The 25,330-nt window shown below is 30.6% G+C and overlaps 1 protein-coding gene across 7 annotated transcripts in view; it reads left to right on the forward strand.

Moving 5' to 3' along the window:
• LOC148624606 (myosin-VIIa-like) overlaps positions 1–12,577 on the forward strand; it is a 53,700-nt gene extending 41,123 nt beyond the window's left edge. For 5 of the 7 annotated variants that reach the window (XM_088567339.1, XM_088567341.1, XM_088567338.1 and 2 more), the window contains 14 exons: positions 276–367; positions 584–607; positions 2,728–2,789; positions 3,275–3,430; positions 4,032–4,137; positions 4,964–5,078; positions 5,370–5,456; positions 5,894–6,000; positions 7,228–7,346; positions 8,273–8,339; positions 9,036–9,152; positions 9,571–9,654; positions 9,840–9,959; positions 10,629–12,577. In XM_088567339.1, the coding sequence (XP_088423465.1) occupies positions 276–367; positions 584–607; positions 2,728–2,789; positions 3,275–3,430; positions 4,032–4,137; positions 4,964–5,078; positions 5,370–5,456; positions 5,894–6,000; positions 7,228–7,346; positions 8,273–8,339; positions 9,036–9,152; positions 9,571–9,654; positions 9,840–9,959; positions 10,629–10,712 (1,340 nt within the window). In that variant the 3' untranslated portion in view covers positions 10,713–12,577. The remainder of the gene's footprint in view (positions 1–275; positions 368–583; positions 608–2,727; positions 2,790–3,274; positions 3,431–4,031; positions 4,138–4,963; positions 5,079–5,369; positions 5,457–5,893; positions 6,001–7,227; positions 7,347–8,272; positions 8,340–9,035; positions 9,153–9,570; positions 9,655–9,839; positions 9,960–10,628) is intronic. The other 2 variants (XM_088567343.1, XM_088567345.1) reach the window with 1 other exon arrangement.
• The last annotated feature ends 12,753 nt before the right edge of the window (positions 12,578–25,330 follow it).

Raw genomic sequence — 25,330 nt, forward strand, 5'->3', positions numbered from 1 at the left:
CAGACGACTCTTTGTAAGAGGTTTTTCCCTTGAAAGGGGAAAAATGGTGGGTTTTTTTTCACAGTTTTCAGCCAATATCTTGAAAACTATGATATGATCCTTATGATAAGTCCTACCAAAGTCTTCTTGAGTAAAAATAGTTTGACAACTATAATTTATTGATCTTGAAAGGCAAAATTTAACCAGGTGAGCGATTCAGGCTTCTGGGAGCCTCTTGCTCTTTTTTATCATAAATATTTTCTTCATATCACAATTATCAACCTTGACATGCGTACCTATATTGAAATACATGGGTGATCACCCCTCAAGAAGAGGACGAGCAGCCAATGAACTTACAGATCAAATTTTTGAACCCCCAATCAGAAGTGTAAGTATAGATAAGTTTGTTCTGGTTACATTTAGCTCCAAAAATGGTTTGTTTCGATTTCACAAATGCTCTACATAGCTGCATTACTGATTGAGTAGAAATTACCTTTCAAAATGATATTATCTGTGAATTTGGAGTATGTTTTAGACAGTTTTGTCGTCTTAAACTTACTTTTAATGTTTTCAAATATTTCTCTTGTGCCTTCTCTTTATACAGGGCTCAGTTCAGGTCTATAAATCTGTAAGTGAATTTCTTCATGGAAGAAAATTTCAGTTACCCTTCTGCTTTACTGAAAAATTCCAGAGCTTTAAGTTTACTTCTTGGTCAGCTGGTTTTGTGCTAATTGGTCATGCTTTATTCTTAGAATCTTTTTTTTTTTTTTAATTTTTAAGAGCTTTCTTGGACTAATGGCATGCATGCATTACAAATTTTGTTGGTTTTATTTACAACAATTTAAAAATTTGATAAAGGAAGATAATACATGTGTGAATATTAGTATCAGTTGCCAAAATGAAAAAAAAAAAAAATTCTGGTGGTAAAAATTAACATAAAATATTCCTTTGACAATGTTGTATTCATTACTTATGAGATGGTTTTTTTACATTTAAATTTTTACTGCACTTCTTTGTTAATATCTGTTTGTATTGTTTTCTGTCTTTTAATGCTAGAAATTTCTGTTTTGTGTTTACATGCTAGCTCCTTATGATTCAAGTTTCACTGTTAAAGTGAAATGCTTATGAATCAGTATATTATGTACTAGTATCCTTTCTGACTGTTTGTTTTCTTAATTATATCCTGTACAAAATACTTGAGCAGACAGTTACCTGATTCTACCACAACTTGTCATTGATAGGAAAACTGATTTTTCTCCTTTAAATATTACATTTTGTACACTACAAGTATAACCTTGTTATAATTGGGGAAAATAGTACATGTCAATTTCAGGGATGATTTTTTTCCGCTTTTTATCGGAATTCTGCTATTTCAAATCCAGATTTTACTGTTAAGATTCTTTTCTTACTGCATGTTTACTTCTGATTTTGCCAATTTCTGCTGTGTTTGAAAACCTCGTAAAAATCATCCCTGCAATTTACTTGTTAGTTGTCCTGATGAATGGGAAAAAAGTTACTCAGTCCGGTGATAGACGATAACATATGAAGTGAATCTTATTATATGTAACTGATTATAGAAAACTTTCACTGACTGTCTATAAGTCAAAACATTGTAAATTTGATATATTACTGTAAAAGATAGTGACATAGTACACACTGTGTTTCATTATTTGTAGTTTGTCCAAAATTTTAATTTTCCTGGAACTTTGAATCATTAAGTGTCAGTCCCTGTAAGAATCAGGCAGTAGTTGAAACATGGTATGAAAAAACCCATCATTTTGATAGTGTAATTTGACTATTTGCACACTCAGAATCAAGAACAACAAACAAGATTTGCCGTATCATGCTGGACCATTGAGTTATAATTTCATTGAAATGCACTGAAAATGAACATTTCAAGGCAGATAACTCTGTCAAAAACCTCATTTATCTAACATTCCATTGAAAAATTTCTAAGCAAAGGCAGTGATGCCGAGATCAAATAATGGTCTTATCAAATAGCTAAAGCATCCTTGAGTGAAATATTGTCAGATTGGTGAGGTCTTGACATGCATGTTTCTGATTTTTTCCCATTTTGCCTGATTCTTACAAATACTTACACTTAATTTATTAAAGCATCTAAGTGTTCAGTGGAATTTTATGTTTTGTTGGGTACTTAATTTGTGGTTTGGCCAAATCACTAAAACTCTAAAAAGCAGATTACCAATAAGGGAAATTATGGAACTGTCTGTATGTGTAAGCACTGTAGGCATAGTACAGTTACTTGGTGACCTGTAAGGGGTTAATGTTATTTCTGTAATTGAATAAGGATTCTACACCTGTCTGTCACTCTTAAAAGTGGTGTAAACTGGCCATTATAACCACTATTTTACTTTGTGTAAAACTCTGGTTCTCATGTAACATGTTACTTCATTCCTAATTAAACCTATACCAATTTTTTAAACCAGTTTTTGCTTAAAATTTTGACATGTATGTGAATCATACATACTGACTATAGTTTTTGTCTTATGGTACACCATCATTTGCCTGTCTGTTTATCTGTCTACAGGTTGTACAACTTGAGACACCGTAAGCCTTTAGCAAAATTAAGTAGTTGTTAATAGAATATTTGAAAACAAAAACAAATAGTAGGAACAAAGGTATAGTACACAGCTGTTGATTCCTTTGTGAATCACCAGTGTTTGTGTCTTTATTGTCATAATATATGCTGAAAAGGCATACAATAAATTGTATTTGTTTGGTTTGCAGGAAATTCTGAGGGATGAAATTTATTGCCAGTTAATGAAGCAGTTAACTGAAAATAGAAATGAGTAAGTTTTTTTTTACATGTGCTGTTAACTGTTCTAATTAGTGCCCTACTTTGAAAGCTAAAAGGAACTTTATTTTTAGGTTCTGTCTGTCATTCAAGTTGATTGTCCTTATATATATTGACTTGATATTTGCTATTTTTTTTTGTTGTAAAAGAAATTCTATGTTTTTGTTGATGGCAAGCCTCAGGTGGACTGCTATGATATAAGACTAAAGTATAAATATAAACTTTTAAATAAATAATTAGATAGGACCAGATAGACACAATAAGCTTACATTTACATTTATATTGATAATATTATTTTAAAGATTATCACTTTGCCTAGAGATGTACCATACAGTGATAACGTAATATAGAATATGAGATAGCATATGATGTTTTACTATGTTTTTCCATTTATTTTATTAATGTTTGATTTCAAAGTTGAATACAACATCACAACTTTAAGAGTTGTGGTGAATACATTTTTACATCTGTCTATTACAGAATCAGTGAAAGACGTGGATGGGAATTAATGTGGCTGGCCACTGGATGTTTTGTTCCTAGTACAAATCTACTTAAAGAACTTTATAGCTTCTTACGATCAAAGAGTAAAAATCAAATAGCATCAGACTGCACACACAGAGTGCAGAAAACATTGAGGTTAGTTAATTATACCAATAAATAGAAAGAACATTGAATTATTTCCCTTTGAATTGCTTTATTAAATAGAAGAAAATACCTTTATATGTAGAAACCAGCATCAGACTGTATGCATAGGTTGCAGAAAACATTGAGGTAAGTTAATTTGTCAGACAAATAAATAGAAAGAACAATGGATTATTTCCCTTTGAATTGCTTTATTAAATAGAAGAAAGTACCTTTATATGTATAAATCAGGGTTCCACAAGTGCTCTGGCCTGTTAGCCCATATTCTGGTTTCAAAGAGAATTTCAAATTGAGATTTTTCTCAAATTTTCCTTCAACTAAAGTTTTGACCATTCAAATCACTAGAAATTGAAGATTTAAGGAAAACTCAATGATGTGAGAAAATTTCATTTTGAGATTTGTTTATGAAACCCAGGTCAGAATATATCATATGATATGAATATCTACTTACATACTGAGTCTACAGGTACATTAAGAAAATAAATAAAAATTTAATTTTCTGTATCTAAGTAATTGATCAAAAGCTCATATAAATCATCTGATTGTAGTATGAAGGTGACTTTTGCAGTTCAGTTTCTATTATATTATATTACAGAAATGGAACAAGAAAATATCCTCCTCATCAGGTTGAGGTAGAAGCTATCCAACATAAGACAACACAGATTTTACATAAAGTTTATTTCCCTGATGACACTGATGAGGTTGGTAAAAATGGAGGAGAGCATAATTATATTTCCCTTATGAGGCTGATTAGGTAGATTACTAAATAGGACAGCATTAATAGTATCCCATGATGATATTGATGAGGGAGGTGATGAGAATGAAGGGCATGATGGTACTAATGAGATTATGTAAAGGGAAGGAAAGGAGGTCATGATGGGACTAATGAGATACTGGTAGGGAAGGAAGGGAGGGCATGATGATACTAATGAGATACATAAAGGTGAAGGAAGGGAGGTCATGATGGGACTAATGAGGTAATGGAAAGGGAAGGAAAGGAGGTCATGATGGGACTAATGAAATGCTGGAAGGTGAAGGAAGGGAGGGCATGATGGGACTAATGAGATACTGGAAGGTGAAGGAAGGGAGGTCATGACGGGACTAATGAGATACATGAAGGAGAAGGAAGGGAGGTCATGATGGGACTAATGAGATACTGGAATGGAAAGGAGGTCATGATTGGACTAATGAGATAGTGGAAGGGGATTGAAGGAGAATCTTTTATCATACTTATGTGGTTTGAAGAGGAGGGCATAATTATCATACTATAGCCGTTCCGGTGAAATAGGGAAAGAATATCATCTTAATTCATAATTTGATTATAAACGATTATTAAACACCATAGATGCAACTACTAACTGACTTATGCAACCCACAAGTTGGTGACTAAGTTGATATTGGCATGGAGTAAATATGATAAAACTTTGTAATTATTGTGGTACATGTAATATGCCATATGAAAAAAATAAGAAGTAATGAATGAAATAAATAGATGAATGACTTGAAAGGGGATTTTTTTCTTTTCAGGCATTTGAAGTAGAATCCAGTACACGTGCCAAAGATTTCTGTCAGAGTATTGCCACCAAGCTGATGCTCAACTCAGCTGAAGGTTTCAGTCTGTTTGTGAAGATTGCTGACAAAGGTATTCAGTTAGAAACTAATATAAAACTCAGGTTATGTTACTGAATACATTCATTAGACAGAATTAAGGAATGCAACAAAAATATTACATATACGGCAGTCCGGTTGTATTGATTTATTTTATACTTTTTGCTGTCAGCCTGTGAGTATACAAAAAACCCAACTCTATAGTTTTATTTTACCATCTTAATTTTTTCACCAAGTATTTGTTAGTTATTCACAGTACCAGTAAGTTGTCTGTTATTACCTATGTTTCCAGTCTCTGGTTTAAATTTGATGTTATTGGTTTCAGTGATAAGTGTACCAGAGGGAGATTTCTTCTTTGATTTTGTCAGACATTTAACTGACTGGATCAGAAAGGCCAGACCTTCAAGAGAGGGCAAGTTTATTTTTATCTTTTACTGAGTTAAAGTTAATTTTAATTTTGATACTAAATATATGATGTTTAACACTACATGGTAAGTTTCCAGTAATATTTTCAGTACACATACCATTTTACTTTTAAAACTTTTACTCTGGCATCCTGTTCAAGAAGTGAAAATATATAGGATGATACTTTTTTACATTGGTCATCTCTCACTCTTTTGATGTATTTGTTTTTTTTTACCCCCAAACTGATCGGATTCAGACAGAATATATATATATATTTCTTAGAGACTTCCTGTTCTCTCTGATCAATTACACTGATTTTGAAGAAGAAATTCAGCAGATTATAAATTAAATGTACTGGATTTGTATTGTATGACTTACGATGTTTGATTATAGTCCTGTTGAAAGCTTACATTGTTTTCATTAGTTGTTATGGAATTATTTTAGGTCAGCCCCCCTCCTTTACATACCAAGTTTTCTTTATGAAGAAGTTGTGGACCAATACTGTACCAGGAAAAGATAAACAGGCTGACATTATTTTCCACTATCATCAGGTAACAATGTTAATTAGTACTATGAGGCAGGTGTAAGATGAGATGATAGGGGACAATGTTATCAGCTAGAGCGGCCTTGTCAATAGATGGATATATCATATATCTTAAATTTGCTATGTGGTCGTAGGTCCTTGTAGTCTTGCGACTTGTCTATAAGCTGAATTGTCCATATTTTAAACTTCAGTATTTGCCCAGTTGATCACTTTCTGTCAGACCGACATTAGGCCCTTGGTGGTTCTAAGGTCATAGATTAAATTTGCATAGATTACCTGAATGAGGGTTTTGTCCTCTAATGTGAGTTAAGCACAGCCTGCAACCAGGCATCACATACATTTTTCTTACATTGGTTAAGTCATTGAGAAAAGGAACGATAGCTGAAAGGGGTGGGAAATGGTAGGAAAAGGGTTCATTTAAAAAGCATTAATTAAGCATACTGGATCAAGAGTTGTAAATAATTTTTATTTCTTTGTTTATGAACTGCACATTTCAATTTTCAATCAATATGAAGGCAACTTTCACTTTGAATTCACTTCCCTGACCTATATCTGAGACCTATATCCCTGTTGGCTGGATGTATATTGTTAGCCTCGCATGCGATGCGTGGTATAAACAATAATCTGTCTACGCTTTTACCTTATACATTTGTGTATTCAATTTTGACTTGCACAAATTTGTCATTTTGGTAGCTGGTCATCTTATACACAAGTAGTTTGGGATATTTTTGATACACAGTGAACTTAATGATCCTGTAAAACCAGCATAGAACCTAATGCTGAACAAACCGATGAGTTGGTTAACTCAGACACCTGTTTTGCAGTTTAATTTTAAATGAAATTTGAACCTGTGTAAACCCCACAAACAAGTACCTCAGTCTAAAAGGGGTTTAGTGTTGACAAGTTTCACTATAAAGCATAGTAATATTGTTAAGAGTTCAACTATGGGTTTCCGGTCTCCAACTGGTCCAAATGTAAATAGAAACAACTAAATATTTGTTGATATTTTTGATAAATTCATTTGAAATATCCTGGGAAATGTACATAAAAATACAACAAAACTCCTCAACCATTACCTTATTTCTGTAAACAATCTGTATTACTGTGTTAAATGTTGTATTCAGTGGTAACTTGGTCATTTTATTTGTATTAAATGTGGAAAATAAAATTTTTTGAATAAAAAAAATAATTTGGTACTTAATGCTAATTTAAACAAAAATGATTTGTGTTATAGGAGTTACCAAAGCTGTTGAGAGGTTACCATAAATGTAGTGAAGATGAGGCAGCACTACTAGCCTCGCTTATCTATAGAGTGAAGTTTGGGGAAAATAAAGCGGGTCTTGCAAATATACCGTAAGTATAAAGAGTAAAGTTTGGGGGGAATGTTGGTGTCACTAATATACCATGAGTTATGAAAGTTAAGTGTGGTGAAAATACTGATGGTTTATATTATGAAGAATGAGCAATATAAAATGAATGAAATCTGTTTCTGAAATCTTACATTATGTTGCAGAGATAAAAATATTTGATTCCTGATGAAGTTTGTTGTGTTTTCAGAAATACTGAATGAAGGAGCAGTATTGGGACAGTTCATTTATTTATTGCATTTTTTGTTTTGTTGTACTTTCATTAATAAACCAATTCAAAGGCAAGTTTGCATGATCAAGCAAATATAAAAGTGCCTTTTTTTGATTTTTTTAAAGTACTTTTAAAGAATAATCTAGCTTTACATATTCACTCAGATAATCAATGTTGAACAAGACATATTTGTTAGAATAAAAATTATGTGAATGTATTAAGTACTTCTCTCTCTAAGAATCGGGCAAAATGTATATAAAGTGTGGCACATAAATGAAAAAACGCAGAGATTTTATTGCATTATACAATTAATTATACCTGATAACCACCAGAAATAACCATAAAAGTGTTTGTAAAAGTTGCCTTTTTAAGATATTGATAGGTCAAATTCAGTTGAAATATACTATGGAAAAATGGCAGGAAAATTTTCCATAACTTTTTTCTTATATAAGCAGTCAAAAAATATCTGTGTTACATATGCTTCAGGATAAACTTAAATGGCTTTTTGGTTGTTGTCTAGATTTACTGCATGTATTTTAGGCAAAAATGACTAAATTTTGGAAAATGATGTGCCACCCATTGCCTGATTCTTACACTTGAAAGTATTGGAAATATGTAATGGATTGTTTAAAAATAGAAAGTTGTTTATTTACATGTATATTTTTTATATTTAATACATGTTGTATATTAAATATTTTTAGGAAGTTATTGAGGGAACTTGTACCAAGTGATTTAATGAAAAAGCAATCTCCAGATGAATGGAAAAGAGTATGTATGAAATCTGATCTAATTGTTATTGTAATTGTTATTCCTATGACAGCTTCATTGTGGGTAGTATATAGTGATGCCTCTGTCTGCCTTTCAATATCCATATTACTCTTGGGGAAACAATAAAGTAAACATCCTTCCATTTGTTGAATTGGGATATATATTGATCATCATGTCTGTCCAACTGTTGGTCATAATTTTTGGTTTCCAAATGTTTATTGTAGAACCACCTAAAACAAATCTTTTAAAACATGATATAATGCCTTGAACCATGAAAACATTAGGCATTATGGCCTTTTTTCTCTTTGATTTTCAATTACTGTTGTCACTCATAGAAAATTTAGTTTTTTTAAAATAACAATGTCTAATGTTAACAAAAGGGGGCATCTACTCTGTATAACTAATTTGTTTTAGTATAATTATTCCAAGTTCCTTGTATGCTATTTAAGTATCATATTAGTCATAGTCTACAAATATTTAAAAAAAAAATCATATTAAGAAAATTCAATAGGAAAAATGTAGATGAGTAGAAATGTAAAGTACACAAATGATGTTTGTTGTTGCTTTAGACACTATCCAATCAAAATACTTGGAATACTGTCACTTGCTTTTTGTGATTATAGCTGACTACATAGGGTCATTATTCTCATTTACATTCAATGATACATACTTTAATTATCTACAATTTATTTTCAGCAAATTGTTACTTACTTTAATCGTAATGGAGGAATGACTCCAGAGGATGCCAAAGTAGAATTTCTTAAAGTTATATACAAATGGCCAACATTTGGTTCTGCATTCTTTGAAGTTAAGGTAAGTTATGTTGTATCATAGCAGAGCAGGCACATAAGAGTCACTGTCTGTCAGTCTGTATGTCTGTAGTATGGTTATACAAAGGGATTAGTATCACTTGCTTGTAATACGTAAGAGTCACTGCCTGTCTGCTTATAATGTTAATACAATGGGATCACAGTCTGTTTGTCAGTAGTCTCATAACCCATTGGAATTACTGCCTGTTTGCAGTCTGAAAATACAAAAGAATCACTGTCTACCTATGCTTTCAGTGGTCCAACTAGTAATGAGATAACTGATATATCATTTGAGGGATTTAAATCATTTAAAAGAAGATTTTTGTGTTCAGTGATTTTCTTTATTCAAATAGGTTTGGCTTTTGTAAACTTAAAAATTCAACATTTTCTGTAGTCCATCTGTTTATTTGATTTTTTTTCAGCAACAAACTGAGCCTGCCTATCCTGAGATATTACTGATTGCTATCAATAAGAATGGAATGAATTTGATTGATCCTAAATCAAAGGTGAGTTTATCATCAACATATTGAAGCCATGTGACACTGAATATAGAATTTCTTAAGATTACACAAATATATGCAGAAACAGAAGCAACATTCCTTCTATTATTGTGTCTACAGTCTTTATAATTTTTTTTTGTATCATGTTTTGATATTTGCAGATGGTAATTGTGTATTGTTTCATTTTATAGGACATACTAGCCACACATCCATTCACCAAAATATCTAACTGGAGTAGTGGCAATACATACTTCCACACTACCATTGGTAACTTAGTACGAGGAAGTAAATTGTTATGCGAGACTTCATTGGTGAGTGTTTTCTAAGCTATAAAAAACCTATTTTGTACTTTGTATGATTTCTTTTTTAATTATATTATAACAGGATACTTCAAAGTTCAAATTATCAATACTTAAGAAAATTATTCTTTATATGTTAGGTAGAAATTATGAACTGTGAGGAAGTTTTTTAATTTCTTAAGTGGAAAGCATGAATCATGGAAAGAAATGGAAAACTCGACTTTAATTGTTAATATTGTTGCTTTACAATAAAAGTGATTGTTTGAGTAACCTCACATAGCATTTATAAAAGGCACATTGGAAACCTTTGAGATTTTTTCAATTTTTATTTCACATGTCTGTTGGTAAGCTTTGATCAGGTAAATCTCTAATGCAGATTTGTATTACTTGTTATATTCATTTTGTATTCTGTTAAAAACATTTCCTAAAGAATAACAAATCCTTATATGTATGTTTTTGCTGCATGGAAAGGCAATAACCAATAAGTTTATTTTTATATGTATAGTCTCAAGGGTAAATCATACCTTGTATCACAATTTTTCTTTTGTTACAAAACAAGAATTTTTTTACATGTTCAATTTTAAGTTAATTCCTTATTCTAGACAATAAAAAATAACTTCATTTAGGCAGAATACATTACCACCTTTTCTGTAGTGTATCATGGTGTTGTTTTTATTTCAGGGTTATAAAATGGATGACTTGTTGACATCATACATTAGTCTTATGTTGACTAATATGAACCGTCAGAAAACAATTAAAAAGTGAACAGAACCAGGTTATCTCCATGGTAACAGGGTTGTTACAGACTAAATCTGTGATATCTACATGAATAAGTAATAAAAGATAATTAAAGGATATTTTGAAAGTCTCATGTTTATGCAATGATGATTATAGTTATCTTTATTTTAAATATTGTAATGTGTTTTAGCAGATGTTTTTTTTTCTGTAATGCTATAAATATTTTACATCTTAGTTTTGAGAAACATGTTAAAGGACAAAGTGAATCTAATTATATGTAGTTGTATTATTACAAAAAGGATGTAGAAAAGGTATACTATCCAATAGTGCTGTGATTAATGATTCATAACTTACTTGTTTGTCTGATTATACATACATGTAAACGATTAATAAACTTACAACTGGAAGGGTGAAAGGTCAGTATAGAAATCTTACAGGGTTTCTCTATATAAATATGTTGTGATGATAGCTGTATTACATACATATATATGTGATAAGCCGGTACATTCCAAAATGAACATTCCACAGTGTTTTTTTGTGATAAACTATTTTTTTAAATGACTTTCATGTTATGTCTTGTGTTTTTTTGTTTGGTATAGTCCTAGTGCTGTTTATTGTTTCCTACATTCATGGGTTGTGTAGCTATGATAAAGGCTTGTTAGGAACTGAGCTTATATTTTTTGTTTCATAATTCGAAGCTTTTTTTCTGTATTATGAAATCCTCTAATACATGTACATGGATTTTAAAATTGACATTTTTTTGTTGAGTTGTAATTGGTGTATTTAGAGCAATGATATAGATTGTTTTTTTTTTCTTGTTTTTTTTTTTTAATTAAATGCATGAGATTGATTTCACAATAATATTCTACCTATTTGTGTTTACATAGTTATTGTTTCACTTCTACCAAAATACATGTACATGTACAAGAAATCTTGCAAGAAATTGCCTCCACTTCTTGTAGCTTTTGTTATAAGATAATTAAGCATGTTTTTAAATCTAAAGAATTGATTTCCCTCAGTCTCACTTGTATGAGATGATGAAAGTGACTCTTTTCATATACATCTTTATTTCTCATACATCCAGTTTTCATTTGTAGAGAGAAAAAAAAAACATAAAAATAATATACAAAACACAATACAGTATTTATACATGTATACAGAATTGGAGTGAGCTGAGGATAGACATGAAGTTCTTTGGAGTGAAAACTTTTTGTGGAGTTCTGAAGCATGGTAGACTAATTATATTAAAAAAATAAAAAAAGTCAGTTTGATATATTTCTAAATATCATGGACAAGTCCTTTTCTAATGACATTATTTTTCTGCTCTCAAGCTGTTTTATTTTACTTTTCAGAGATACCTACTAATTAAAATCTATTGTTAAATTTAAGAGCCAATGTTGTGATTTTTTTTATTAAGTGTAAGTCTTTGTAAGAATTAGTTGCGGAGATCAAATAATGGTAATATTGAACAGCGCGCATCCTTGAGTGTAATTAGGTTTTCAGATTGGTGAGATTTTGACATGCATATTTCAGATTTTTCCCATTTTGCCTGATTCTTACAAAAACTTACACAACATTGTTTCATGATTTTATCTTTTGATTCAACACTTTTTTGAAATGTATAATTGTGTTCAAATGATTTTATTTTACATATCCTAAAATACTGATATACATCATTAATTAACATGACATGTTTTGACATAAAGCATACACAGTAATTGTTATGATTTTATTGTAATTTTGACAAACTACATATCTGTTATAATTATACATATCGTGACCATATTAACACTGAATTTTGAATTTTTCAGTTATTTACCATCATATTATATCTTGAAATTTATAGAAATACATTATATATATAATTTATACAAATAAATCACTTGAAAAGACCCAGTGTTCAATGCTTTACTTTACATTGATCTTTATTGTTTTAAACATTTTACCTGTACTTTGCCTTGGTACATAGTTAGAAATATTTGTGTCACAGTGCAACTTTCTCTCCAAATTCAAAAAAAAATGACTGAGCATTCAATGTTTGACTTGATAGTTCTTCACATATTTTTCTTAAACTAGAATTTAGTGATTATGAAGCTGATCTGTTTAAGGTCAGGTAATTGTTATCACAAATGGCTTAAGAGTATTACCTGAGGCTAAAAACCACTAATTCCACTTTCCATAGGCTTCTATGCTAATTTCACAATATTCAATGGCTTCTCTGGACTTTACCTTAACTTTAACCTGCAGAGGACTATATATCAGCATGATTCTACATATGTCAGCTCACAATCCTCAGAATGGCATGTGGGGTTAGCAGACTTGCAGTGCAGTACTGGTCACCGGAAGTGAAGGGTCTATAAATAGCATGGGAAATCCCAGTGTTTTCACAAGATAGGGGTATATTTAAAAATCATTATGGAGATTAGGCTTCACATCACAAGAAGCAAAATGCACCTATAAAATGTACAGAAATGTTTTTCCTTTCAGAAACTGTTTAAATTTTTTAAATAAGATGAGAACTTTTTTCACAGCACTATGAGGAACAGGGGTAATTTCTGCGTAGGACTATTTTTGCGTACGTTCCAAATGCTCATTGGTTGAATTGGTGGTCTGTAACCTAAAGAGTCACTTTTTGTCTTAGAAAAAATAAATAAATATACAGGTATCTTCCTACACACATACTGAATGCATTTGCAAAGTTTCAGTGAAATGTGACAAGCACTTTTTTAAATATTTGATTTTTAAATATAGGGTAACCAAGTTGTGCAAGCAAAAAAAGTGACAATATTCTACCATACTTAAATGCATTAAGTATTTGCAAAGAACTTTTTCTGACTTTTCAAATAAAAAATATCAATCACAACTTGTTTTTTAACAATATTAATGAAGAAATAGTTTTAAAAGTAATCATTTTCTGAGAAATTGGTCTATTTTTAAAAAATTATTTCTGACATGCCTCCCCCTTTTTCTTGATCACATGTCAAAAATCCTAAATCTTTAAATTTTCACAAAAGGTGATATATTTGGCTTTAAATTTGTAAATACAGTGTTTTCACATTAAAACATGACCAGTAAAGGGCACCTAAAGCAAACAAAGTACTCAATAATGGATTTTCCATGTTGCCATAGGGGAATGCTGATATGGCCTTAACCGCAGTAATGAAAGTGAGTTTTTCCTCATTTCTAACCTAATTTTTGCTCAAATCTACACAAAACTTGATTTCAAGTGCTTATTACCACCATATTTAGGTAAATATAGCCCTCAAAGTTTAATATTTGATATTTTTACTAAATTTTCTACACTTTTTACAAGATAGGACATAAAAATCAGCCAAAAAGACCAATTTTCCATAATTTGGACCTATAACTTAAAAAAATGCATATTTTGAAGGATTTTTGTAGTGTATTCCTCTCATGGCAAAGTTAACAAGATCTTCAAGTAGTTTAAAGCTATTTCAAGAAACTTTTCATTTTGCCATGGCTTCTTCTAAAGAGTCACTTTTTGTCTTAGAAAAAATAAATAACTATACAGGTATCTTCCTACACACATACTGAATGCATTTGCAAAGTTTCAGTGAAATGTGACAAGCACTTTTTTAAATATTTGATTTTTAAATATAGGGTAACCAAGTTGTGCAAGCAAAAAAAGTGACAATATTCTACCATACTTAAATGCATTAAGTATTTGCAAAGAACTTTTTCTGACTTATCAAATAAAAAATATCAATCACAACTTGTTTTTTAACAATATTAATGAAGAAATAGTTTTAAAAGTAATCATTTTCTGAGAAATTGGTCTATTTTTAAAAAATTATTTCTGACATGCCTCCCCCTTTTTCTTGATCACATGTCAAAAATCCTAAATCTTTAAATTTTCACAAAAGGTGATATATTTGGCTTTAAATTTGTAAATACAGTGTTTTCACATTAAAACATGACCAGTAAAGGGCACCTAAAGCAAAAAAAGTACTCAATAATGGATTTTCCATGTTGCCATAGGGGAATGCTGATATGGCCTTAACCGCAGTAATGAAAGTGAGTTTTTCCTCATTTCTAACCTAATCTTTGCTCAAATCTACACAAAACATGATTTCAAGTGCTTATTACCACCATATTTAGGTAAATATAGCCCTCAAAGTTTAATATTTGATATTTTTACTAAATTTTCTACACTTTTTACAAGATAGGACATAAAAATCAGCCAAAAAGACCAATTTTCCATAATTTGGACCTATAACTTAAAAAAATGCATATTTTGAAGGATTTTTGTAGTGTATTCCTCTCATGGCAAAGTTAACAAGATCTTCAAGTAGTTTAAAGCTATTTCAAGAAACTTTTCATTTTGCCATGGCTTCTTCTAAAGAGTCACTTTTTGTCTTAGAAAAAATAAATAACTATACAGGTATCTTCCTACACACATACTGAATGCATTTGCAAAGTTTCAGTGAAATGTGACAAGCACTTTTTTAAATATTTGATTTTTAAATATAGGGTAACCAAGTTGTGCAAGCAAAAAAAGTGACAATATTCTACCATACTTAAATGCATTAAGTATTTGCAAAGAACTTTTTCTGACTTTTCAAATAAAAAATATCAATCACAACTTGTTTTTTAACAATATTAATGAAGAAATAGTTTTAAAAGTAATCATTTTCTGAGAAATTGGTCTATTTTTAAAAAATTATTTCTGACATGCCTCCCCCTTTTTCTTGATCACATGTCAAAAATCCTAAATCTTTAAATTTTCACAAAAGGTGATATATTTGGCTTTAAATTTGTAAATACAGTGTTTTCACATTAAAACATGACCAGTAAAGGGCACCTAAAGCAAACAAAGTACTCAATAATGGATTTTCCATGTTGCCATAGGGGAATGCTGATATGGCCTTAACCGCAGTAATGAAAGTGAGTTTTTCCTCATCTCTAACCTAATTTTTGCTCAAATCTACACAAAACTTGATTTCAAGTGCTTATTACCACCATATTTAGGTAAATATAGCCCTCAAAGTTTAATATTTGATATTTTTACTAAATTTTCTACACTTTTTACAAGATAGGACATAAAAATCAGCCAAAAAGACCAATTTTCCATAATTTGGACCTATAACTTAAAAAAATGCATATTTTGAAGGATTTTTGTAGTGTATTCCTCTCATGGCAAAGTTAACAAGATCTTCAAGTAGTTTAAAGCTATTTCAAGAAACTTTTCATTTTGCCATGGCTTCTTCTTAAGGCTAAAAACCACTAATTCCACTTTCCATAGGCTTCTATGCTAATTTCACAATATTCAATGGCTTCTCTGGACTTTACCTTAACTTTAACCTGCAGAGGACTATATATCAGCATGATTCTACATATGTCAGCTCACAATCCTCAGAATGGCATGTGGGGTTAGCAGACTTGCAGTGCAGTACTGGTCACCGGAAGTGAAGGGTCTATAAATAGCATGGGAAATCCTAGTGTTTTCACAAGATAGGGGTATATTTAAAAATCATTATGGAGATTAGGCTTCACATCACAAGAAGCAAAATGCACCTATAAAATGTACAGAAATGTTTTTCCTTTCAGAAACTGTTTAAATTTTTTAAATAAGATGAGAACTTTTTTCACAGCACTATGAGGAACAGGGGTAATTTCTGCGTAGGACTATTTTTGCGTACGTTCCAAATGCTCATTGGTTGAATTGGTGGTCTGTAACCTAAAGAGTCACTTTTTGTCTTAGAAAAAATAAATAAATATACAGGTATCTTCCTACACACATACTGAATGCATTTGCAAAGTTTCAGTGAAATGTGACAAGCACTTTTTTAAATATTTGATTTTTAAATATAGGGTAACCAAGTTGTGCAAGCAAAAAAAGTGACAATATTCTACCATACTTAAATGCATTAAGTATTTGCAAAGAACTTTTTCTGACTTTTCAAATAAAAAATATCAATCACAACTTGTTTTTTAACAATATTAATGAAGAAATAGTTTTAAAAGTAATCATTTTCTGAGAAATTGGTCTATTTTTAAAAAATTATTTCTGACATGCCTCCCCCTTTTTCTTGATCACATGTCAAAAATCCTAAATCTTTAAATTTTCACAAAAGGTGATATATTTGGCTTTAAATTTGTAAATACAGTGTTTTCACATTAAAACATGACCAGTAAAGGGCACCTAAAGCAAACAAAGTACTCAATAATGGATTTTCCATGTTGCCATAGGGGAATGCTGATATGGCCTTAACCGCAGTAATGAAAGTGAGTTTTTCCTCATTTCTAACCTAATTTTTGCTCAAATCTACACAAAACTTGATTTCAAGTGCTTATTACCACCATATTTAGGTAAATATAGCCCTCAAAGTTTAATATTTGATATTTTTACTAAATTTTCTACACTTTTTACAAGATAGGACATAAAAATCAGCCAAAAAGACCAATTTTCCATAATTTGGACCTATAACTTAAAAAAATGCATATTTTGAAGGATTTTTGTAGTGTATTCCTCTCATGGCAAAGTTAACAAGATCTTCAAGTAGTTTAAAGCTATTTCAAGAAACTTTTCATTTTGCCATGGCTTCTTCTAAAGAGTCACTTTTTGTCTTAGAAAAAATAAATAACTATACAGGTATCTTCCTACACACATACTGAATGCATTTGCAAAGTTTCAGTGAAATGTGACAAGCACTTTTTTAAATGTTTGATTTTTAAATATAGGGTAACCAAGTTGTGCAAGCAAAAAAAGTGACAATATTCTACCATACTTAAATGCATTAAGTATTTGCAAAGAACTTTTTCTGACTTTTCAAATAAAAAATATCAATCACAACTTGTTTTTTAACAATATTAATGAAGAAATAGTTTTAAAAGTAATCATTTTCTGAGAAATTGGTCTATTTTTAAAAAATTATTTCTGACATGCCTCCCCCTTTTTCTTGATCACATGTCAAAAATCCTAAATCTTTAAATTTTCACAAAAGGTGATATATTTGGCTTTAAATTTGTAAATACAGTGTTTTCACATTAAAACATGACCAGTAAAGGGCACCTAAAGCAAACAAAGTACTCAATAATGGATTTTCCATGTTGCCATAGGGGAATGCTGATATGGCCTTAACCGCAGTAATGAAAGTGAGTTTTTCCTCATTTCTAACCTAATTTTTGCTCAAATCTACACAAAACTTGATTTCAAGTGCTTATTACCACCATACTTAGGTAAATATAGCCCTCAAAGTTTAATATTTGATATTTTTACTAAATTTTCTACACTTTTTACAAGATAGGACATAAAAATCAGCCAAAAAGACCAATTTTCCATAATTTGGACCTATAACTTAAAAAAATGCATATTTTGAAGGATTTTTGTAGTGTATTCCTCTCATGGCAAAGTTAACAAGATCTTCAAGTAGTTTAAAGCTATTTCAAGAAACTTTTCATTTTGCCATGGCTTCTTCTAAAGAGTCACTTTTTGTCTTAGAAAAAATAAATAACTATACAGGTATCTTCCTACACACATACTGAATGCATTTGCAAAGTTTCAGTGAAATGTGACAAGCACTTTTTTAAATATTTGATTTTTAAATATAGGGTAACCAAGTTGTGCAAGCAAAAAAAGTGACAATATTCTACCATACTTAAATGCATTAAGTATTTGCAAAGAACTTTTTCTGACTTTTCAAATAAAAAATATCAATCACAACTTGTTTTTTAACAATATTAATGAAGAAATAGTTTTAAAAGTAATCATTTTCTAAGAAATTGGTCTATTTTTAAAAAATTATTTCTGACATGCCTCCCCCTTTTTCTTGATCACATGTCAAAAATCCTAAATCTTTAAATTTTCACAAAAGGTGATATATTTGGCTTTAAATTTGTAAATACAGTGTTTTCACATTAAAACATGACCAGTAAAGGGCACCTAAAGCAAACAAAGTACTCAATAATGGATTTTCCATGTTGCCATAGGGGAATGCTGATATGGCCTTAACCGCAGTAATGAAAGTGAGTTTTTCCTCATTTCTAACCTAATTTTTGCTCAAATCTACACAAAACTTGATTTCAAGTGCTTATTACCACCATACTTAGGTAAATATAGCCCTCAAAGTTTAATATTTGATATTTTTACTAAATTTTCTACACTTTTTACAAGATAGGACATAAAAATCAGCCAAAAAGACCAATTTTCCATAATTTGGACCTATAACTTAAAAAAATGCATATTTTGAAGGATTTTTGTAGTGTATTCCTCTCATGGCAAAGTTAACAAGATCTTCAAGTAGTTTAAAGCTATTTCAAGAAACTTTTCATTTTGCCATGGCTTCTTCTTAAGGCTAAAAACCACTAATTCCACTTTCCATAGGCTTCTATGCTAATTTCACAATATTCAATGGCTTCTCTGGACTTTACCTTAACTTTAACCTGCAGAGGACTATATATCAGCATGATTCTACATATGTCAGCTCACAATCCTCAGAATGGCATGTGGGGTTAGCAGACTTGCAGTGCAGTACTGGTCACCGGAAGTTAAGGGTCTATAAATAGCATGGGAAATCCCAGTGTTTTCACAAGATAGGGGTATATTTAAAAATCATTATGGAGATTAGGCTTCACATCACAAGAAGCAAAATGCACCTATAAAATGTACAGAAATGTTTTTCCTTTCAGAAACTGTTTAAATTTTTTAAATAAGATGAGAACTTTTTTCACAGCACTATGAGGAACAGGGGTAATTTCTGCGTAGGACTATTTTTGCGTACGTTCCAAATGCTCATTGGTTGAATTGGTGGTCTGTAACCTAAAGAGTCACTTTTTGTCTTAGAAAAAATAAATAACTATACAGGTATCTTCCTACACACATACTGAATGCATTTGCAAAGTTTCAGTGAAATGTGACAAGCACTTTTTTAAATATTTGATTTTTAAATATAGGGTAACCAAGTTGTGCAAGCAAAAAAAGTGACAATATTCTACCATACTTAAATGCATTAAGTATTTGCAAAGAACTTTTTCTGACTTTTCAAATAAAAAATATCAATCACAACTTGTTTTTTAACAATATTAATGAAGAAATAGTTTTAAAAGTAATCATTTTCTGAGAAATTGGTCTATTTTTAAAAAATTATTTCTGACATGCCTCCCCCTTTTTCTTGATCACATGTCAAAAATCCTAAATCTTTAAATTTTCACAAAAGGTGATATATTTGGCTTTAAATTTGTAAATACAGTGTTTTCACATTAAAACATGACCAGTAAAGGGCACCTAAAGCAAACAAAGTACTCAATAATGGATTTTCCATGTTGCCATAGGGGAATGCTGTTATGGCCTTAACCGCAGTAATGAAAGTGAGTTTTTCCTCATTTCTAACCTAATTTTTGCTCAAATCTACACAAAACTTGATTTCAAGTGCTTATTACCACCATACTTAGGTAAATATAGCCCTCAAAGTTTAATATTTGATATTTTTACTAAATTTTCTACACTTTTTACAAGATAGGACATAAAAATCAGCCAAAAAGACCAATTTTCCATAATTTGGACCTATAACTTAAAAAAATGCATATTTTGAAGGATTTTTGTAGTGTATTCCTCTCATGGCAAAGTTAACAAGATCTTCAAGTAGTTTAAAGCTATTTCAAGAAACTTTTCATTTTGCCATGGCTTCTTCTTAAGGCTAAAAACCACTAATTCCACTTTCCATAGGCTTCTATGCTAATTTCACAATATTCAATGGCTTCTCTGGACTTTACCTTAACTTTAACCTGCAGAGGACTATATATCAGCATGATTCTACATATGTCAGCTCACAATCCTCAGAATGGCATGTGGGGTTAGCAGACTTGCAGTGCAGTACTGGTCACCGGAAGTTAAGGGTCTATAAATAGCATGGGAAATCCCAGTGTTTTCACAAGATAGGGGTATATTTAAAAATCATTATGGAGATTAGGCTTCACATCACAAGAAGCAAAATGCACCTATAAAATGTACAGAAATGTTTTTCCTTTCAGAAACTGTTTAAATTTTTTAAATAAGATGAGAACTTTTTTCACAGCACTATGAGGAACAGGGGTAATTTCTGCGTAGGACTATTTTTGCGTACGTTCCAAATGCTCATTGGTTGAATTGGTGGTCTGTAACCTAAAGAGTCACTTTTTGTCTTAGAAAAAATAAATAAATATACAGGTATCTTCCTACACACATACTGAATGCATTTGCAAAGTTTCAGTGAAATGTGACAAGCACTTTTTTAAATATTTGATTTTTAAATATAGGGTAACCAAGTTGTGCAAGCAAAAAAAGTGACAATATTCTACCATACTTAAATGCATTAAGTATTTGCAAAGAACTTTTTCTGACTTTTCAAATAAAAAATATCAATCACAACTTGTTTTTTAACAATATTAATGAAGAAATAGTTTTAAAAGTAATCATTTTCTGAGAAATTGGTCTATTTTTAAAAAATTATTTCTGACATGCCTCCCCCTTTTTCTTGATCACATGTCAAAAATCCTAAATCTTTAAATTTTCACAAAAGGTGATATATTTGGCTTTAAATTTGTAAATACAGTGTTTTCACATTAAAACATGACCAGTAAAGGGCACCTAAAGCAAACAAAGTACTCAATAATGGATTTTCCATGTTGCCATAGGGGAATGCTGATATGGCCTTAACCGCAGTAATGAAAGTGAGTTTTTCCTCATTTCTAACCTAATTTTTGCTCAAATCTACACAAAACTTGATTTCAAGTGCTTATTACCACCATATTTAGGTAAATATAGCCCTCAAAGTTTAATATTTGATATTTTTACTAAATTTTCTACACTTTTTACAAGATAGGACATAAAAATCAGCCAAAAAGACCAATTTTCCATAATTTGGACCTATAACTTAAAAAAATGCATATTTTGAAGGATTTTTGTAGTGTATTCCTCTCATGGCAAAGTTAACAAGATCTTCAAGTAGTTTAAAGCTATTTCAAGAAACTTTTCATTTTGCCATGGCTTCTTCTAAAGAGTCACTTTTTGTCTTAGAAAAAATAAATAACTATACAGGTATCTTCCTACACACATACTGAATGCATTTGCAAAGTTTCAGTGAAATGTGACAAGCACTTTTTTAAATATTTGATTTTTAAATATAGGGTAACCAAGTTGTGCAAGCAAAAAAAGTGACAATATTCTACCATACTTAAATGCATTAAGTATTTGCAAAGAACTTTTTCTGACTTTTCAAATAAAAAATATCAATCACAACTTGTTTTTTAACAATATTAATGAAGAAATAGTTTTAAAAGTAATCATTTTCTGAGAAATTGGTCTATTTTTAAAAAATTATTTCTGACATGCCTCCCCCTTTTTCTTGATCACATGTCAAAAATCCTAAATCTTTAAATTTTCACAAAAGGTGATATATTTGGCTTTAAATTTGTAAATACAGTGTTTTCACATTAAAACATGACCAGTAAAGGGCACCTAAAGCAAACAAAGTACTCAATAATGGATTTTCCATGTTGCCATAGGGGAATGCTGATATGGCCTTAACCGCAGTAATGAAAGTGAGTTTTTCCTCATTTCTAACCTAATTTTTGCTCAAATCTACACAAAACTTGATTTCAAGTGCTTATTACCACCATACTTAGGTAAATATAGCCCTCAAAGTTTAATATTTGATATTTTTACTAAATTTTCTACACTTTTTACAAGATAGGACATAAAAATCAGCCAAAAAGACCAATTTTCCATAATTTGGACCTATAACTTAAAAAAATGCATATTTTGAAGGATTTTTGTAGTGTATTCCTCTCATGGCAAAGTTAACAAGATCTTCAAGTAGTTTAAAGCTATTTCAAGAAACTTTTCATTTTGCCATGGCTTCTTCTAAAGAGTCACTTTTTGTCTTAGAAAAAATAAATAACTATACAGGTATCTTCCTACACACATACTGAATGCATTTGCAAAGTTTCAGTGAAATGTGACAAGCACTTTTTTAAATATTTGATTTTTAAATATAGGGTAACCAAGTTGTGCAAGCAAAAAAAGTGACAATATTCTACCATACTTAAATGCATTAAGTATTTGCAAAGAACTTTTTCTGACTTTTCAAATAAAAAATATCAATCACAACTTGTTTTTTAACAATATTAATGAAGAAATAGTTTTAAAAGTAATCATTTTCTGAGAAATTGGTCTATTTTTAAAAAATTATTTCTGACATGCCTCCCCCTTTTTCTTGATCACATGTCAAAAATCCTAAATCTTTAAATTTTCACAAAAGGTGATATATTTGGCTTTAAATTTGTAAATACAGTGTTTTCACATTAAAACATGACCAGTAAAGGGCACCTAAAGCAAACAAAGTACTCAATAATGGATTTTCCATGTTGCCATAGGGGAATGCTGATATGGCCTTAACCGCAGTAATGAAAGTGAGTTTTTCCTCATTTCTAACCTAATTTTTGCTCAAATCTACACAAAACTTGATTTCAAGTGCTTATTACCACCATACTTAGGTAAATATAGCCCTCAAAGTTTAATATTTGATATTTTTACTAAATTTTCTACACTTTTTACAAGATAGGACATAAAAATCAGCCAAAAAGACCAATTTTCCATAATTTGGACCTATAACTTAAAAAAATGCATATTTTGAAGGATTTTTGTAGTGTATTCCTCTCATGGCAAAGTTAACAAGATCTTCAAGTAGTTTAAAGCTATTTCAAGAAACTTTTCATTTTGCCATGGCTTCTTCTTAAGGCTAAAAACCACTAATTCCACTTTCCATAGGCTTCTATGCTAATTTCACAATATTCAATGGCTTCTCTGGACTTTACCTTAACTTTAACCTGCAGAGGACTATATATCAGCATGATTCTACATATGTCAGCTCACAATCCTCAGAATGGCATGTGGGGTTAGCAGACTTGCAGTGCAGTACTGGTCACCGGAAGTGAAGGGTCTATAAATAGCATGGGAAATCCCAGTGTTTTCACAAGATAGGGGTATATTTAAAAATCATTATGGAGATTAGGCTTCACATCACAAGAAGCAAAATGCACCTATAAAATGTACAGAAATGTTTTTCCTTTCAGAAACTGTTTAAATTTTTTAAATAAGATGAGAACTTTTTTCACAGCACTATGAGGAACAGGGGTAATTTCTGCGTAGGACTATTTTTGCGTACGTTCCAAATGCTCATTGGTTGAATTGGTGGTCTGTAACCTAAAGAGTCACTTTTTGTCTTAGAAAAAATAAATAAATATACAGGTATCTTCCTACACACATACTGAATGCATTTGCAAAGTTTCAGTGAAATGTGACAAGCACTTTTTTAAATATTTGATTTTTAAATATAGGGTAACCAAGTTGTGCAAGCAAAAAAAGTGACAATATTCTACCATACTTAAATGCATTAAGTATTTGCAAAGAACTTTTTCTGACTTTTCAAATAAAAAATATCAATCACAACTTGTTTTTTAACAATATTAATGAAGAAATAGTTTTAAAAGTAATCATTTTCTGAGAAATTGGTCTATTTTTAAAAAATTATTTCTGACATGCCTCCCCCTTTTTCTTGATCACATGTCAAAAATCCTAAATCTTTAAATTTTCACAAAAGGTGATATATTTGGCTTTAAATTTGTAAATACAGTGTTTTCACATTAAAACATGACCAGTAAAGGGCACCTAAAGCAAAAAAAGTACTCAATAATGGATTTTCCATGTTGCCATAGGGGAATGCTGATATGGCCTTAACCGCAGTAATGAAAGTGAGTTTTTCCTCATTTCTAACCTAATTTTTGCTCAAATCTACACAAAACTTGATTTCAAGTGCTTATTACCACCATATTTAGGTAAATATAGCCCTCAAAGTTTAATATTTGATATTTTCACTAAATTTTCTACACTTTTTACAAGATAGGACATAAAAATCAGCCAAAAAGACCAATTTTCCATAATTTGGACCTATAACTTAAAAAAATGCATATTTTGAAGGATTTTTGTAGTGTATTCCTCTCATGGCAAAGTTAACAAGATCTTCAAGTAGTTTAAAGCTATTTCAAGAAACTTTTCATTTTGCCATGGCTTCTTCTAAAGAGTCACTTTTTGTCTTAGAAAAAATAAATAACTATACAGGTATCTTCCTACACACATACTGAATGCATTTGCAAAGTTTCAGTGAAATGTGACAAGCACTTTTTTAAATATTTGATTTTTAAATATAGGGTAACCAAGTTGTGCAAGCAAAAAAAGTGACAATATTCTACCATACTTAAATGCATTAAGTATTTGCAAAGAACTTTTTCTGACTTTTCAAATAAAAAATATCAATCACAACTTGTTTTTTAACAATATTAATGAAGAAATAGTTTTAAAAGTAATCATTTTCTGAGAAATTGGTCTATTTTTAAAAAATTATTTCTGACATGCCTCCCCCTTTTTCTTGATCACATGTCAAAAATCCTAAATCTTTAAATTTTCACAAAAGGTGATATATTTGGCTTTAAATTTGTAAATACAGTGTTTTCACATTAAAACATGACCAGTAAAGGGCACCTAAAGCAAACAAAGTACTCAATAATGGATTTTCCATGTTGCCATAGGGGAATGCTGATATGGCCTTAACCGCAGTAATGAAAGTGAGTTTTTCCTCATTTCTAACCTA

The sequence above is a fragment of the Perna viridis genome, chromosome 2, assembly GCF_037379345.1.
Source record: "Perna viridis isolate PV_CMFRI_1.1 ecotype Kerala chromosome 2, ASM3737934v1, whole genome shotgun sequence".
NCBI classification, from domain to species: Eukaryota; Metazoa; Mollusca; class Bivalvia; order Mytilida; family Mytilidae; genus Perna; species Perna viridis.